Raw genomic sequence first — 14,507 nt, forward strand, 5'->3', positions numbered from 1 at the left:
TAGGAAAATATCAAATATATATTCAAAAAATATTAAAATGGACATAATTTTTTACAAGTACAGTACCTGACACAGATAACGGAAATGAGCCAGTTTCCATCTAAAGCTGCGTTCATATGCAATTTGTGGCCCTTTATTTCTATAAAAACAAGATATCAAAACTCATTATGTAAAAAATGCATTAAAATGTCAAAGCACTTTCAATGGCATCCCCAGCAAGCCCAAGATTTCAAAAGATTTCATTCAGCTTCAGAAATTATGTTATTCTCTCCCCCTGCACACCTCCCCCCCCCCAGGCTACAATGCTCCCCTCTATTACTGCTTTCTTTCCTTCCTTAGGGCTCCAGATCTGTTTCCCTTCTTGCTACCACCTCCTTTTTGCAGTGCTGACTGCTGCCATAAAGTCAAGCACCATTTGTTAGGGCAATTTAAAATGCTGCTTATCATTGTATTGCTTTTGCTTGAGAAGGTGGGATTGACCGATTTTTTCTACAAACCAATTTTCCTCCAAACCGGGGTTTCCTTTCTTTGTAGGAACCTAGATTGTAGCCATGGCCGACCTAATCTGGAGACACTTTAACAATCTGTTCAGGAGTCGGCCCTGGTTATTAGGAATAAAGACTATTAGAATCCTCACTAACATTTTACTTACACAGTAGATTTACCAGTACGAGGATCATTGAAAGTAGTTGTCCGTGTGTTATGATCAACAAAATACCTAACACCTTCTCTGGTGTATCTAATTTCCCAGCCTTCAGGAAGGGGATCTTCATTTTGTAAGCTGCATGCAAAATATAAAATATGCTTTTGAGAAAAAATCTTAGTAATCTTTCATCTAATTTAATCTTATTTAATTTAAATACATTAATAAAGGCATGTATCAACACACCCCTGTGTCCGTGGATCTTCCCACTGTGTTGTCTTTGTGTTGTGATTCACAAAATATACTCTATCATTTGAATCTACTCTCCTTTCTGAAATACAAAAACAAAAAAATGTAAAAGAAGAGTTAAAACAGACAATTCACAGATTTTTGTTTTGTATACAAATGCATTTCTTACCCCAACCAGGTGGTAAAGGACCAAGAGGATCATTTTCTGCACTCAACATTGAGGCCTAATGAAAACAAAAGAAAAATTAATAGATCTACTGGAATATAATTGTTTTATTGTAAATACACTGGCTATAGGAAAACTGCTAAAAGCAAATCTTTATTATTGGACCTAAAGGTTCTATTCTACTTCACTGTCTTCCACTGATGCAAGCAGCCTTGTTATTGTTTGTTTTAATTTTTTATGTTACTATATGGTTTGTTATGTGAGGTTTTCCTGGAGGGAGGGGTTACTTAGGCCTAAAAGAGGATAAAGGTAGGATATACATTTAAAACAAAGTCAGTAATGACTATATTATTCAAGAAAGCATGTTACAAAACTGAATGCACTACTAAACTTGCCCTGATACCATGAAGATAACAATACCTTAGTAATCAGCATTATGCAGGAATGTGTATTTAGTACGTATAAATCCATCAGGGAAAAAGGGTCAATATTACATTTTCTAAATTTACCGAATAGAGGTATCGCTGGTTAAACTGTTGCATAGCTCCCTGAAGTTGATTGCGCTGAGACTGCCATTGTTCAAAGTTCCTGACAGATTCCATTGTTGGTCGCTGCCATGTTGTTGTCCGCGTATTATGGTCCACATAATAAACTCTTCCACGGTCATCAACCCTCCTTTCCCACCTACCCAACAAAAGGCCAACATTAGTAGCTATTTTCTACTCAGCCATTACACGAAAATCATTGCCCGTAGGCAACTGAATTTCCTTTGCCAATATCTTTTTGAAGAAAGATGAGGGCTGCACCAAGTCCAATTAAGAAAATAGAAAGAACAGTTACTGCTTCTTTCAAAATAGCAATTGACTGAAATTCTACCAGTCTTTGTGCTGTAAGTCCAAAGTCTAGAGATTGATTTAAGAGCACACAATGCCTCATGACAAAGAAGCCTAGCTCAGTACTATGAGAACACACATGAACCTGACATACTAAATCCGACCCTTGGTCCATCAAAGTCAGTGCTGTCTGCTCAGAATGGCAGCAGTTCTCCAGGGTCTCAAGCAGAGGTCTTTTACATAACCTACTGCCTGGTCCTTTTAACTGAAAGATACCATGGGACTAAGCCTGGGATGTTCTGTCACTGAGCAACCAACCGCCTCTAAAGCCACAGCAGTGAGCCAACTGCATTGAGAGGTTCTAAGAATAAACAGCACAACCAGCCTTTGAAAATCAATAAAGTTATTCGACTAAAACAAACGCCAGCTCACATCAGAACCTGCACTATTATTATTATTATTATTATTATTATTATTATTATTATTATTATTATTATTATTATTATTGGATTTCTAACCCGCCACTTCCCTGAGACTCGTGGCGGGTGACAACATGTAAAAAACCCCTAATACATAAAAACACCTAAAAACAATCCCCAACCCACCCCACCTGATGGCGGCGGAACTATCCGGGAAACCAGGCGTCACTGCTGATGTGGGGGGGGGGCATCTAAAAAGGGGAGGCGCCGGCCTCAACCATAAGCCTGGCGGAAGAGCTCCATTTTGCAGGCCCTGCGGAAGGATGGCAAATCCTGCAGGGCCTGCAGCTCCTCTGGGAGCTCATTCCACCAAGCGGGGGCCAGGACCGAAAAGGCCCTGGCCCTGGTCGCCATGCAATTAGCCATTCAGATTTGTTCAATTAGCTGTTCAGATTTGATACCTCTGCCATCATACACATGTACAAGAACTTTTTACAAGAACATTATACTACTTCATATGAATGGTACCAAAAGAACAATTATTTCGGTTCTACCCATTTTAAAAATAAAAATTTACAGCATGGAATTTCAGCTAAAAAATTCTATAAGATTGTACAATAGGTTCTATAATACTTGGTAATAAAACCTATGCAATTCAGAACAGTCTCTGCTCTGTACATTTACTTTAAAAATCCAGTGCTTAAAAAACTGTGAGAAAATTCCCTCTTCAATTTTAGTCAGACTAAAAGGAAAATCCTTCAAGCAATTATATAGATAGTACTTTACACCAGTATAATTTAAGTATATCTATAAAACATCATCTTCATGATACAAAAGTTGTCGTAATAATTTAAGAACATGCTTCCATATGTCTGAATCTACAAAAAATGCTCTTTGTAAACTAATATATTAAGGGTGGGGTGTCAACTGTTGCAGTCACTTTGAAATATCACTTTTTGTAATTGTTGTAATTTTCTTCTTGAATAGTGAGAGATATCAAGTCCGGTTGTGGAGTCTAACGAAACCCCTATATTAACATTAACAGAATTCTGAAATCAAATTTAATACCTGATCCAAATGTGGCTGTATTAAATTTGTTTACAGAAGAAAATAAGAAATTAGCATATCAATTACTAAAAAAAATTAGTAGCTGTGAGACGCATCATATCTCAAAATTGGAAACCCATAACAAAATTACATATTATACGCAGTACAAGCATCAGTGGACTACAGCTCTGTTAACTCAAATTAAATCAATTGCTAAGAAAAAAAAATCAAATATCTTTTGCCAGCCAATACTCATCAACTCTTCACCTGCCACCTTGTTGGAATATGCAAGATCTGTAGTATGCGTGATTTAAAAGCATATGAAGAATACCCTACAAGGGGTATGAGAGAAGATGTATATTTAGCATAGTTAGAATAGGAGCTTACTTATATTTTTCAAATATTCTCCTACAGCCGCCTGATAGGCTCAGTTGGAGACTTTCTGCTTATTTGAGCACATTTCATCCCTGTTTCTCTCCAGAATAGACAGAATGATGACAACAGAACAACAGTTAAACTGTTAAGTTAGGTCTTTCTCTCCCCCCTCTCTCTCTTCTAAATAAAAATATTATTTATTCTTTTCAGCAGCTTGGTTCTTTGCATATTTAAACTTTGTCAAGTGTCAACATATCTAGTACCAGAAACTTATAAAAATATCTGCCTTTTTTATTTTCTGTCTTATGTTTTGTTAATGTATGATTGGGGGGGATGTATAAGAAAAAAGTCAAATCAATATAGAAACGTTCATAGTTACCCTGGTGGCAAAGGCTGTGGCCTTTCCCAAGTTGTAGTTCTTGTATTGTGATCAACATAATAAGTTCTACCATGAAGATCCTTTCTTTGTTCCCATCTTTAAAAAATGAACAGAAAGGACAGTCAGTGGCTGAAATTTTCAAAGACCAAAGTTTTTTCCCCCATGCAACTGGTTTTTAGTTTCCTGTAAATCAAAAATAAGATAAAACTTTCTAGACAAGATAGATTAAATATTTGAGATGCTAATCAAGATGAAAAAACTGATGAAAAGATTCTGAAATGTAAACGTCACATCTAAGAAAAATGAGATAACATTGCAACAGCCAATGTCTTATGTGGATAAAATCTCTAGCATTTCAAAACTTCAGCAAGAAACATCCTTTGCCTCATTTAGTGTACAATATTCAACTATCACCTGATGCATGATATCCTTTAAGTGCACAATGTGCAATTTAATTAAAAAGTATGTATATTTCACATTCTTATACCTTACTTGTTTCTATATCCCAGAAAACTGTTGATCTCAATTTCCTGCCTAGTTAAGAGCAATAGATTATACTTAAATAGTTGCTAAATGCATATACAGGATGAAGAGGCTTTATACCATGGTGATTTAATGGACAGAAAAGTAAGTCATCAATCCTACCTTTCCTTTCAATCTAATCTAGCCCTATTTATTTATTACATTTATAACCCATCTTTCTTCCAGCATGAGAATCTCAGAAAGTTTCCAATCCAAGCACTCCCCAAACCTAAACATTTAGCAAGGTGGTTGTATCATGTGTCCACTAACCAAACCCTGAGAACTTCTGATATGGGCAGGTTCCCCACAGTCCAACCCTCCAGATTCAGTAATACTTTCTGTGTTGTACTACCGGAAAAGAACTTTCAAAAGGAATCAAGATGCCCTGATAATCTAAGGCCAAACAAGATTATCAATTTGGCCCACAAATCAAACCTTGCTTTTCCTGCAGCCAGATAGGAGCTGTGGGGAACTTCTTTCCCCAAGTAATACACAGCCTGATTTGGACAGCACAGGGGGACAAGGGCTTCTTTTCCCACCTGAAATGGGCCTTGAGGAGATACTGTCCCAGTGCAAAACTGCACAAACAAATAACAGGACCAGTTCAGGGTTGGAAAATGGAAAAAGGTGAAGGCAGAAGCCCTCCTATCCAAATAGGGCTGGTGGCGTTTCTGGAGCAAAATTCCCCACATTATCTCATCCAGTGTCTAGTTTCTACTAGTGCCGTCACAATATTCAAGCACAATTTGAGAGGTAACAGTATATATCAGCATGAATAAAAATATAATGTCCTGAACAACAGAGCAAGTAGGTACTGGTAGGAGTTAGAGGTCAGACTGTCCTATTTCTTTTCCATCAAGAAATAAGGCTTTATGTGTTTTGCTGCTGTCCTGACATTCACCGTTTATGCACTGGGAACTTCACTGTCCCAGCTCCCGGGCAGGAGCACAAATCAGGGGCAGATGAGGTGCACCGGGCCAAATGCTCCCCTGTGTGGGTGCAGGAAGAGGTGGGGCAACCTGCCACGACTAAAACTCCAGCCTGCAGCCTGCCATGAAACCTCCAGTGCATAAACGGTCATTCTTCCTCCACAGAGTACTGAATTGATCAGGAATACTAATTCTATTCAGCGAAAGGAAGATAACCCAACAGAGTAAGCATGACAAACTTGTAATCATTATTATTATTATTATTATTATTATTCGATTTATTGCCCGCCACTCCCTTGCGGCTCGTGGCGGGTTACAACATTCTAAAACCCCCATAAAATCCATTAAAATCCATTAACAATTACAATCCAGCAATTATTAGTTAGCAAGCTAACATGGCAAGATCAGCTAATCAACTTCTCCCTCCCCCTACTAGCAGTTGGAGAGGGGATACTGATGGTACCCATCCCCAATCCCAATCCCAGGTCCTGGGGGGGGGGGCGTAGATGTTAGCCTTGGCCTCAACCATAAACCTGGCGGAAGAGCTCCGTCTTGCAGGCCCTGTGGAACGATGGAAGATCCCGCAGGGCCCGCAGCTCTCCCGGGAGCTCATTCCACCAGGCAGGGACCAGGACTGAAAAGGCCCTGGCCCTGGTCGAGGCCAGGCGTGCCTCATAACTGAGAGGAGCAGGCTCCCACCACTTATGCATATTAAAACTAGTTCGGTGGCTGGTTTAATCATGCTGGGAACAGAGTGAAGGAGATACAGATCCCTGGATATTCTCCTTCCACTGAGTAATTCAATAGTGACATTAAGTCCCACATTCCTTTTCTAATGTTTAAATAGTGCCAGCATATCAAATTACTCATGTCTATAGCAACCATGGGGAAGGCACTGGCAAACCACCCCGTATTGAGTCTGCCATGAAAACGCTAGAGGACGTCACCCCAAGGGTCAGACATGACTCGGTGCTTGCACAGGGGATACCTTTACCTTTACCTATAGCAACCATAAAGCCCATCCATTTCAGTAGATGTAGTTAGCCCCATACATTATAGTATGATCTATTCAGGTAGGATTGCAATTAGTCACAGGAGGATGCAAACTGTAGGAATCAGTGCCTTCATGCAGAGGCCACTTATGTGATAGCTGATTTTCAAGTCACCACAGACAAAGGCCCCATGTGAAGATGTGCTGCTAGCTCACATAATTAGCCCATACAGGTAAACAAGTGCTACAAGAGCGAGTCTCTGCTTTCATCTCTTGGTAAAAGCAAAAACTTTACTAGAGAACTGTTTACACAGTAGAAGAAACTCTATTGGCCCTGCTCATCCATACAACAGCTATCATCATTTGGACTTGCTAAAACCCGGGGCTTTTACATACTGTAAGGAGTTACAATCTACTGAATCTAATAGGCTAAAACTGATAAAATCTCCATGTTCATGTGTAAAGTGTTCTTTACATACTATATTATTATTATTAATGAAAATGTATTCCACATACCCTGGAGGCAAAGGTTCTACGCCACTGTTAGTAGGCTGCTGTCTTACAGCTTCCCCAGACACATTTGAAGACTCCCTTGGTTTGGCTGCTTCTGCAACTGTGTCATTTCTCTGATTAGAAGATGCAAGGTCTGTGGGAGCAACAGTTTCAGTCCCTGCAGAAACACTGGGGGCAGTTGTAGAAGTGCTGCTTTCAGAGGTATTAGTAGCTTCTGTTGCTGAAGGAGGTTCTGTAGTGGTGGTAGTGCAATCTGCAGATGTAGAGGATACTTCTGTGGAATCCATAAAAGTTTCAGGAGCTGAACAATTTTCAGCTTCCATCATGGATGGCTCACAATTAACTGCAAAGGGAGGGAGAATATTAGATAACGGTTTGACATTCTGTACAATCTGTAACATTTGGATAAAGACTAGGTATACCAATGAAGGGCAATAAGGCAGCATGGTGTAGCCCAATCTTGTCAGCTCTCAAAAACTGAGAAGCATGGTACTTGAAAGGGAGACCCCAAAGAAGACTCTACAGAGGAAGGCAATGGCAAATCGCCACTGCTTCTCGCTTGACTTAAAGTCCCTCGCTGGGGTCATTATAAGTCAGCTAAGACTTGATGGTACTCTAAATACACATACCTATAAAGACTCTATACTCTTAATATTCTGGTTAAAATATAGTAAAAAGAGCATTTGGAGGTCAGGTATGGAAAAATAACTGAGGTCACTGGTTTTGTGAAATTCTCCCAAGCAGCTTTTCATTTCCCTCAAAGCAGCTCAGTTCTTCATCAACAATGCATGACTGCCTTTTGCAATACAAAAATCTCAGTTATATACAATCTATATCAATTACATGATAGGGAAACTCAGCTAATGATGATCAACTTGCGAGTACCTGGTCTATAATATAATTAAAATACTGAATATAAAGTATTCACCATTTGAAACCTATTAAAATTTGTTCTAGGGGTGGTATCTAAAGACAAAAGGATGGTAGCCATGATGGTGAGTAAAGTAGAGAATGATCTAATAATAAATTATAAAATATATATTGTATATTGAAATTGTGTTGCGGTACTTTATTCCTGAACAGCATATAGATACTGTTGTGTATTAACTTGTTTTAATCGCAAAAGAGCTAAAAGTGCACACTTGCATAGATCAATTCTCCCTTAGCAGATTGCTACCCAGAATAAAGAAATACTTCAAACTTCACTACATAACTATATATACAGGCAGATATCAAAGAATCATGCAAACGCATTTACTGCTCCCACTGCGGCCTTTTTTGCATGCTCAAAGTCAGGGGGTAGTTTACAAGCAGGAGACGAAGCCAGAAAAAAGTAACCTCCACACTGAGTACACTCATTTCTAGGGCCTTTAAGATCCAACCTACAAAAAAATCTATAACCGGTACCTGAAATTAATTTGGCTTAGCTGTAAAAATCAAAGTAATAAAAATATTATACTGGACTACATTTTCCAAATGTTCTTTTCTCTTACCAGTGTTGTTGCCAGGCTGGGTTGTAATTGGTTTTGGTGATGATGTATTTTTGGGTCTGGCTGCAATATGAGAAGGAGATGGTGTGCTGTCTCCACTGTCTCCATTAACCGCATGTATAGGGTATGGGTTTTGTACTACAGAACTTGATGGTTGATTGTCTGCTCTATTAGAGACATCACAAGGCAGAATTCTTGTCAAAATAAATATATTTTCAGATTAGAACCACCACATAACACTTACATAATGACCATCACTTTCATATGAACTTTAATGATAAATCTGAACCGCAACAGTTCTCCGCTTAATAAATCTTGACAATAGCACATACACTACAAGTGAAGTAATTTGCTAAAAATTACATTTGAGGATCATATAATGGATATCATCACTTGATCTTCCCACAAGTCAATTACAATGAATTTAATTAATTTTTCACTTACTGATCCATATTAGTTTCCATTAGCAAGAAAAGAAAAACCAGTGCAATGTACTAGAGCCCAGCAGCGGGCAACAATGCCCAGGACTGTGATTTTGTGCTCCAACCCTGCTGAGCTAGCATTTCACACAATGGGGCACTGTGTTCTGCTGCTGGGCACCACCAGGTTGGTTCTGAGTTCTGCTGCTGGGCTGGCCTTCCAAAAATGCCCCCCTTCATTCTGCTGGGCTTCTATTGCCCAGCTATTTCCCCCCCACTGGAAACAATGGAGGATGAGGGTACCTTCTTCGGGTGCCCATAGAAATGGTCCAATCTTTTTGAAACTTAGGGGTTCTTTTGAGGAGAGGCTCCAGCTGTTGCACTACAAATTTGGTGCCTTTACCCCAAACACTTCCTCCCCCAGACCACATATCCTAGATTTTCCATTAACTTTAATGGCTCTATAGGGTACAATTTTATTTATTTAGATAGATTTACATACCGTCCTCCCTTGCAGCTCAGGGCAGTTTATAGAAAACATAAATTGCATAACACAGTACAACATATAGTTAGATAATTGTGTCATTATACAACTAAATATATTCCAGAATCCTGAATTTTGCAAAATCCGAATACTGGTACTCAGGTATACCAGGATATACTGAATCTTTTCAGGCCAAATTTACATGAACTGGGGAGGAGGGGATTTTTTTTTTTGCACATGTCTATCTCTGTCATCTTACATTTCATATGTAAGAAGTAAGCCTCTTCCGCTCAACAGCATTACAAGAGGGAAGATTCCTTACTTCCTCCCCTCAACGCTGTGCTTGATTGGTAAATAAAACCTATACCCAGATGCTAGTAACAGACTGCAGTTATCTGACATGAAGTACAGAGGTTCATTTCCCTCTGAGAATGAAAAAGCACTCAAGAGGGGCATGATCCTTCAACACCAGCAACCCACAGCACAAGAGAATTCTTTACAATTACAACACTAATTTCCCAGAACAAACCCTAAACAGATAAAAACAGTATTCTAGACCAAGGACAAAAAGTGTTAGCTGGGGAAATGGATAATTTTTTCAACTTTCTTCCTCAATAAATTAGCACATGTAATCCTATATACCCTATTTGTTATAGTGTTTTAAAACACTATGAAGAATTCTCTACCAAAAACATAAATATAGTCAAATTTACTGTGGGGAAAATACACATTTGATGGAAGATTATTTTTCAGTAAAACAAATGCTAAGAAAGTAATTCAAAGTTGCATCAACATAACACAGCAACTTGGTAAAAGTGATTTTTCAGTGGCTTTCCTCACCAGCACACTGCATCGCCCATAATACCATAGCTGAGGGCCAGCGCAGGAAAGAGATCTAGAGATGTGATTGGATGTCTGGAACAGGAAAAACACAGAAATATTCGGGGGAGGGGGGGACTTTTTATTTTTGAGAACTTTATGATTCAGTTTATCTGGTGAACAAGAAAGCTTTCAATGAAAAACTTCCTCTTTTAGAATGAGCAAACTGCATTCTAAAGGCAGAGGTTTTATAAAGAAAATGTAAAGCACAACAGCTGATGTTTTTCAATTTTTCCAATAGAAAAACAGGAAAACTTGGAGAATTCTGGGGGGCATGGGACTTTTCCCCCTTTTAGAATAAGTGAAATGAAAGGCAAGGGCTGCTTTCACACTAAGGATTTTCCACATTTCAGCCACCTGGATTAATGTTTTCACATGACGTAGACTTCTACTTTTCATAGAACACTAACAGCTAGTTCCTTCCACATGCACACAAATCTGCCTTGTTTAAAACCTGTAAAAAAAAAACCCAGTGTTTCCTGGGCAGGACACTATCAGCAAAGCAGTTTCCTGAGTCTGAAGGGAAACAGCGTAATTGCAGGACTTAAAGAGCCAGTTAGTTACTCATCAACTACTCTTTTCATTTTTGAACTAGTTCCTTGCATCAACTGGTGTAAGGGAAGGGAACTGTCTACCTTTTAAACAGGAGATGTCTGATGGTGCCTCTATAAACACATGGAGGTATGCGTCTGTTTTTAAAATTTTAAAGGTACTACATTATTTCTGTGTAGCATCAGGCTCTATTTTGAAGTTTAAAGGAGAGATAAAAAATCTTAGACTGCCTTTCAGACAAGAAAAGAGATCCATTCTATTTTTTTATTACAGGGTAGGCAGAGAATTCTGGGGGGTATGTGAGAACAAAAACGTGGAGGGAAGGGCTTCAATGCATATCAGGAGTAAAAGGATAACCACAGCTAACAATAGAGAGAGAATGGGTTACCTTCTACTGTCTAGAATCTCTGTTGCAAGGCTGATTTCACACACCACTGTGATAATAACCGGACCAACACATAAAAATAATGTAGTGTGGGAGCAGCCCAGGTTTCACTCAAACCTCAATGCATGATTTTTTTTTAAATTTAAGACAATTTTAGATAATGGCAATTAAACAATTAGACATGTTCCTATGGATATTATACTGTATACACAGCATTTTCAAGAATTCTGTTTGTTTAAATGTAAATAATTTTGACCATCTATATTTTATGGTCATACATTATTCAGTAGTTCAGTTTTCAGTGCTGATAGATTCAGGTGGGTAGCCGTGTTGGTGTGAAGCATCAGAACATAGTTTGAAACAGTGGAAGAATTTTATTCAAGGAATAAGCTTTTGTGTACAAGCATAGCGTGCTTGCACATGAAAGCTTATACCTTGAATAAAATTCTGTTCATCTTAAAGGTGCCACTGGACTCAAACTCGGTTCTATTTTCAATGTTACGATGACTCTGAGAGAGTTTCTGTCCAAATAATACACTCTTCTGTTTACTACATAATTTATTGGCTACCTTCAGCTTCTAAGTTTTCTACCTATCTGATTTCAAAAATGAAGATATGTGTGCAAGGCTGCAGCAGTCTGCAACTCTTTCTCAAGTACCAGGTATAATTGTGATTTTTCTTGCAGAAACTGAATTTATATTTATAAATTCCATAAATTTAAATATACAACTTTATATGCTAATGATGTTATAAATGACATATTTTAAGCTGCTAAATCTCTAAAAGTAGTTTCGGTTTGATAGGAAATTAAGTACTACATATATTTCAACTTTCCCCAAAATCTCCTTTTTTGCTTGGGAAAAAAATGAGGAAAAAACATTTTTCTCCATGGCTTTAAACTTTCCAGAAATTTTATATCTCAAGGAGGGTCATCCAGAGCAGGGCACCATGCAGCATAGGGGGCTGTAATGATAAGGGAACACAGAAGGAATTGTCTCACCATTCTCTTCCACAAATGGAATCTACTGTGCAAACACGTTACATTCATAGAAAGGGAAGGCAATTCCCAGCAAGTCTGCATGGCATCGTGCTCAAGAAATTCCCTCCAGAATCACAGCAGTGGCATTTTAGGGAACACAGGAGGCCGCTGGGAGAGGAGGAAGAAGATGAAAAATAGTTTTTTCAAGTTCCTATGTCGATATAATTTTGAATTCAACACAATTCCTGTAATGCTTATTCTAACAAAACCCTTAACTGAATACAAGCAGGTAAAATTTCTCAGTTTAGCACTGAAACACACAAACTTATATTCTGCGATACCAATTCATTGTAACACTTTAAAGGGCAAATCACATGGTTACTACTATTGTTTTATATAAAAGAAAATCTGACCTGGACGTGATTCTTGCAGATGTTTCTCTGTTTTCATGTAAAGCATCACCATTTTGCTGGACTTCTACTAAACAGTAAGACAAAATTAGATTTTCTTCTTCTTCATATGCCAAGGAATAATAATAGAGTATTTTCCCCACATGTATTTTCCCCACTTTAACTTACTGGTTAGTGAACTACAGTTTGTAAGTGATTCTGAGTCAAGCACCAAACCATCAAGCACAATTATCAGTTCTCCTGTTTGTACCAAGCCACTCTTGTTTTCCAATGAGAGTTTCAGTTGTTCTTTGACACTTTCTACTAAAGAAAAAGACATTTTAAAAATCAGCCACTGGATGAAGTAGTTTTAAAACAGATCTATGCTAATATTTTTAAATGTGTTTTAGTGGTTTTAACATTCAACACTGTAACCAGTGGATCTAAGTATGATTCCACACAAGCAATTTTAACTATTGTTAATACACTCTCATCCTTCTATACCTACTCAGTTACAGATCCTAGCTATGTAAGTTTAATTGAAGTATCCTACATCTTCATATTTGTATACAAAGATCACTGAACCTATACAATAGCAGTAGAAAAGATTTCATGCAAGCATCAGATATAAGAGATAAGGATCCTAAAACGAATTCCAGCCCACTGGAAATTCTGATCTGGTCCCCAGCATAGCCCATCACTACTCCTTCCATTTTGGCCCTCATCCATTCTGTCACATAAACAGGGACAAAGATAATAAACTCTTCCCCACTGTGAACATCTAAGATTTGGGCAGAATTTTCTGCAGATAATATATCTCAGCAGTTCATCCAAGATACTGCAAAAGACTCTTTAGCAACCCCAACAAGCTTACGCTATCCAGAGAATCAGAAAATTCTGATAGGGCTTTCCCATTATGTATATCAAACACCCACTTGGCTATATCTTGCCTCGCACACAAAAATATTCAACAGCCAGGGCAAAGGGCAAAGTGTGACATTATATCGCACACACACACGGCCCTCCTCACCTTTTTGCTGTCTCACCTTCCTCCATATTCTGAGCAATTTAAAGGACCCGCAATGCCCACTATTTTTTTTTTAAATCATACTTCTCCGTTGCGATACCTATACATATGATGATAGATGCATAGTGCTTTTGGACGCCACCTCTTATGGGATCACGAGTAGGCTTGTGCACAAAGGCATGATTTCGCTGCACACATGAAAGTCATAGAATAATAGAATCATAGAATCATAGAGTTGGAAGGGGCCATACAGGCCATCTAGTCCAACCCCCTGCTCAACGCAGGATCAGCCCTAAGCATCCTAAAGCATCCAAGAAAAGTGTGTATCCAACCTTTGCTTGAAGACTGCCAGTGAGGGGGAGCTCACCACCTCCTTAGGCAGCCTATTCCACTGCTGAACTACTCTGACTGTGAAAAAATTTTTCCTGATATCTAGCCTGTATCGTTGTACTTGAAGTTTAAACCCATTACTGCGTGTCCTCTCCTCTGCTCCAAAGTCAATGGTGCCATAGAAAATAATGGGAATTTTGGTGTTCCCACCTTTCCCGGAGCCTGGGGGCAGGGTATTTGAGGTACAGCCTACAAACTTTCGGGCTAGCTATGGGAGCCTCTTCCCTGACTCCCCGCCAAATTTCAAAATGATTGGTCCAAGGGGTCCATTTCTAGGCACCCGAAGAGGGTGCCCCCATCCCTCTATTATATCCAAAGGAGAGTCTGTCCCCAGAGGATATAATGACATAGTTGGGGGCACCCTCTTTGAGACTCCCAAGACATGGACCCCTTGGACCAGGGGTAGTCAAACTGCGGCCCTCCAGATGTTCATGGACTACAATTCCC

At 38.9% G+C, this 14,507-nt stretch overlaps 1 protein-coding gene across 3 annotated transcripts in view; it reads right to left on the reverse strand.

Annotated features, from left to right (window-relative positions):
* WWP1 (WW domain containing E3 ubiquitin protein ligase 1) overlaps positions 1 to 14,507 on the reverse strand; it is a 55,523-nt gene that overhangs the window by 13,470 nt on the left and 27,546 nt on the right. Inside the window, exons 5-14 of one of the 3 annotated variants that reach the window (XM_077351981.1) lie at positions 12,833 to 12,967; positions 12,668 to 12,731; positions 8,560 to 8,723; positions 7,070 to 7,409; positions 4,112 to 4,207; positions 1,568 to 1,742; positions 1,062 to 1,116; positions 890 to 974; positions 653 to 781; positions 67 to 139 (exon numbers count right to left, since the gene is read on the reverse strand). In XM_077351981.1, coding sequence (XP_077208096.1) covers positions 67 to 139; positions 653 to 781; positions 890 to 974; positions 1,062 to 1,116; positions 1,568 to 1,742; positions 4,112 to 4,207; positions 7,070 to 7,409; positions 8,560 to 8,723; positions 12,668 to 12,731; positions 12,833 to 12,967 — 1,316 coding nt within the window. Of the gene's footprint in view, positions 1 to 66; positions 140 to 652; positions 782 to 889; positions 975 to 1,061; positions 1,117 to 1,567; positions 1,743 to 4,111; positions 4,208 to 7,069; positions 7,410 to 8,559; positions 8,724 to 12,667; positions 12,735 to 12,832; positions 12,968 to 14,507 lie in introns of all 3 variants that reach the window. The other 2 variants (XM_077351980.1, XM_077351982.1) reach the window with 2 other exon arrangements.

This window comes from Paroedura picta, chromosome 9 (genome assembly GCF_049243985.1).
Source record: "Paroedura picta isolate Pp20150507F chromosome 9, Ppicta_v3.0, whole genome shotgun sequence".
NCBI lineage: Eukaryota > Metazoa > Chordata > Lepidosauria > Squamata > Gekkonidae > Paroedura > Paroedura picta.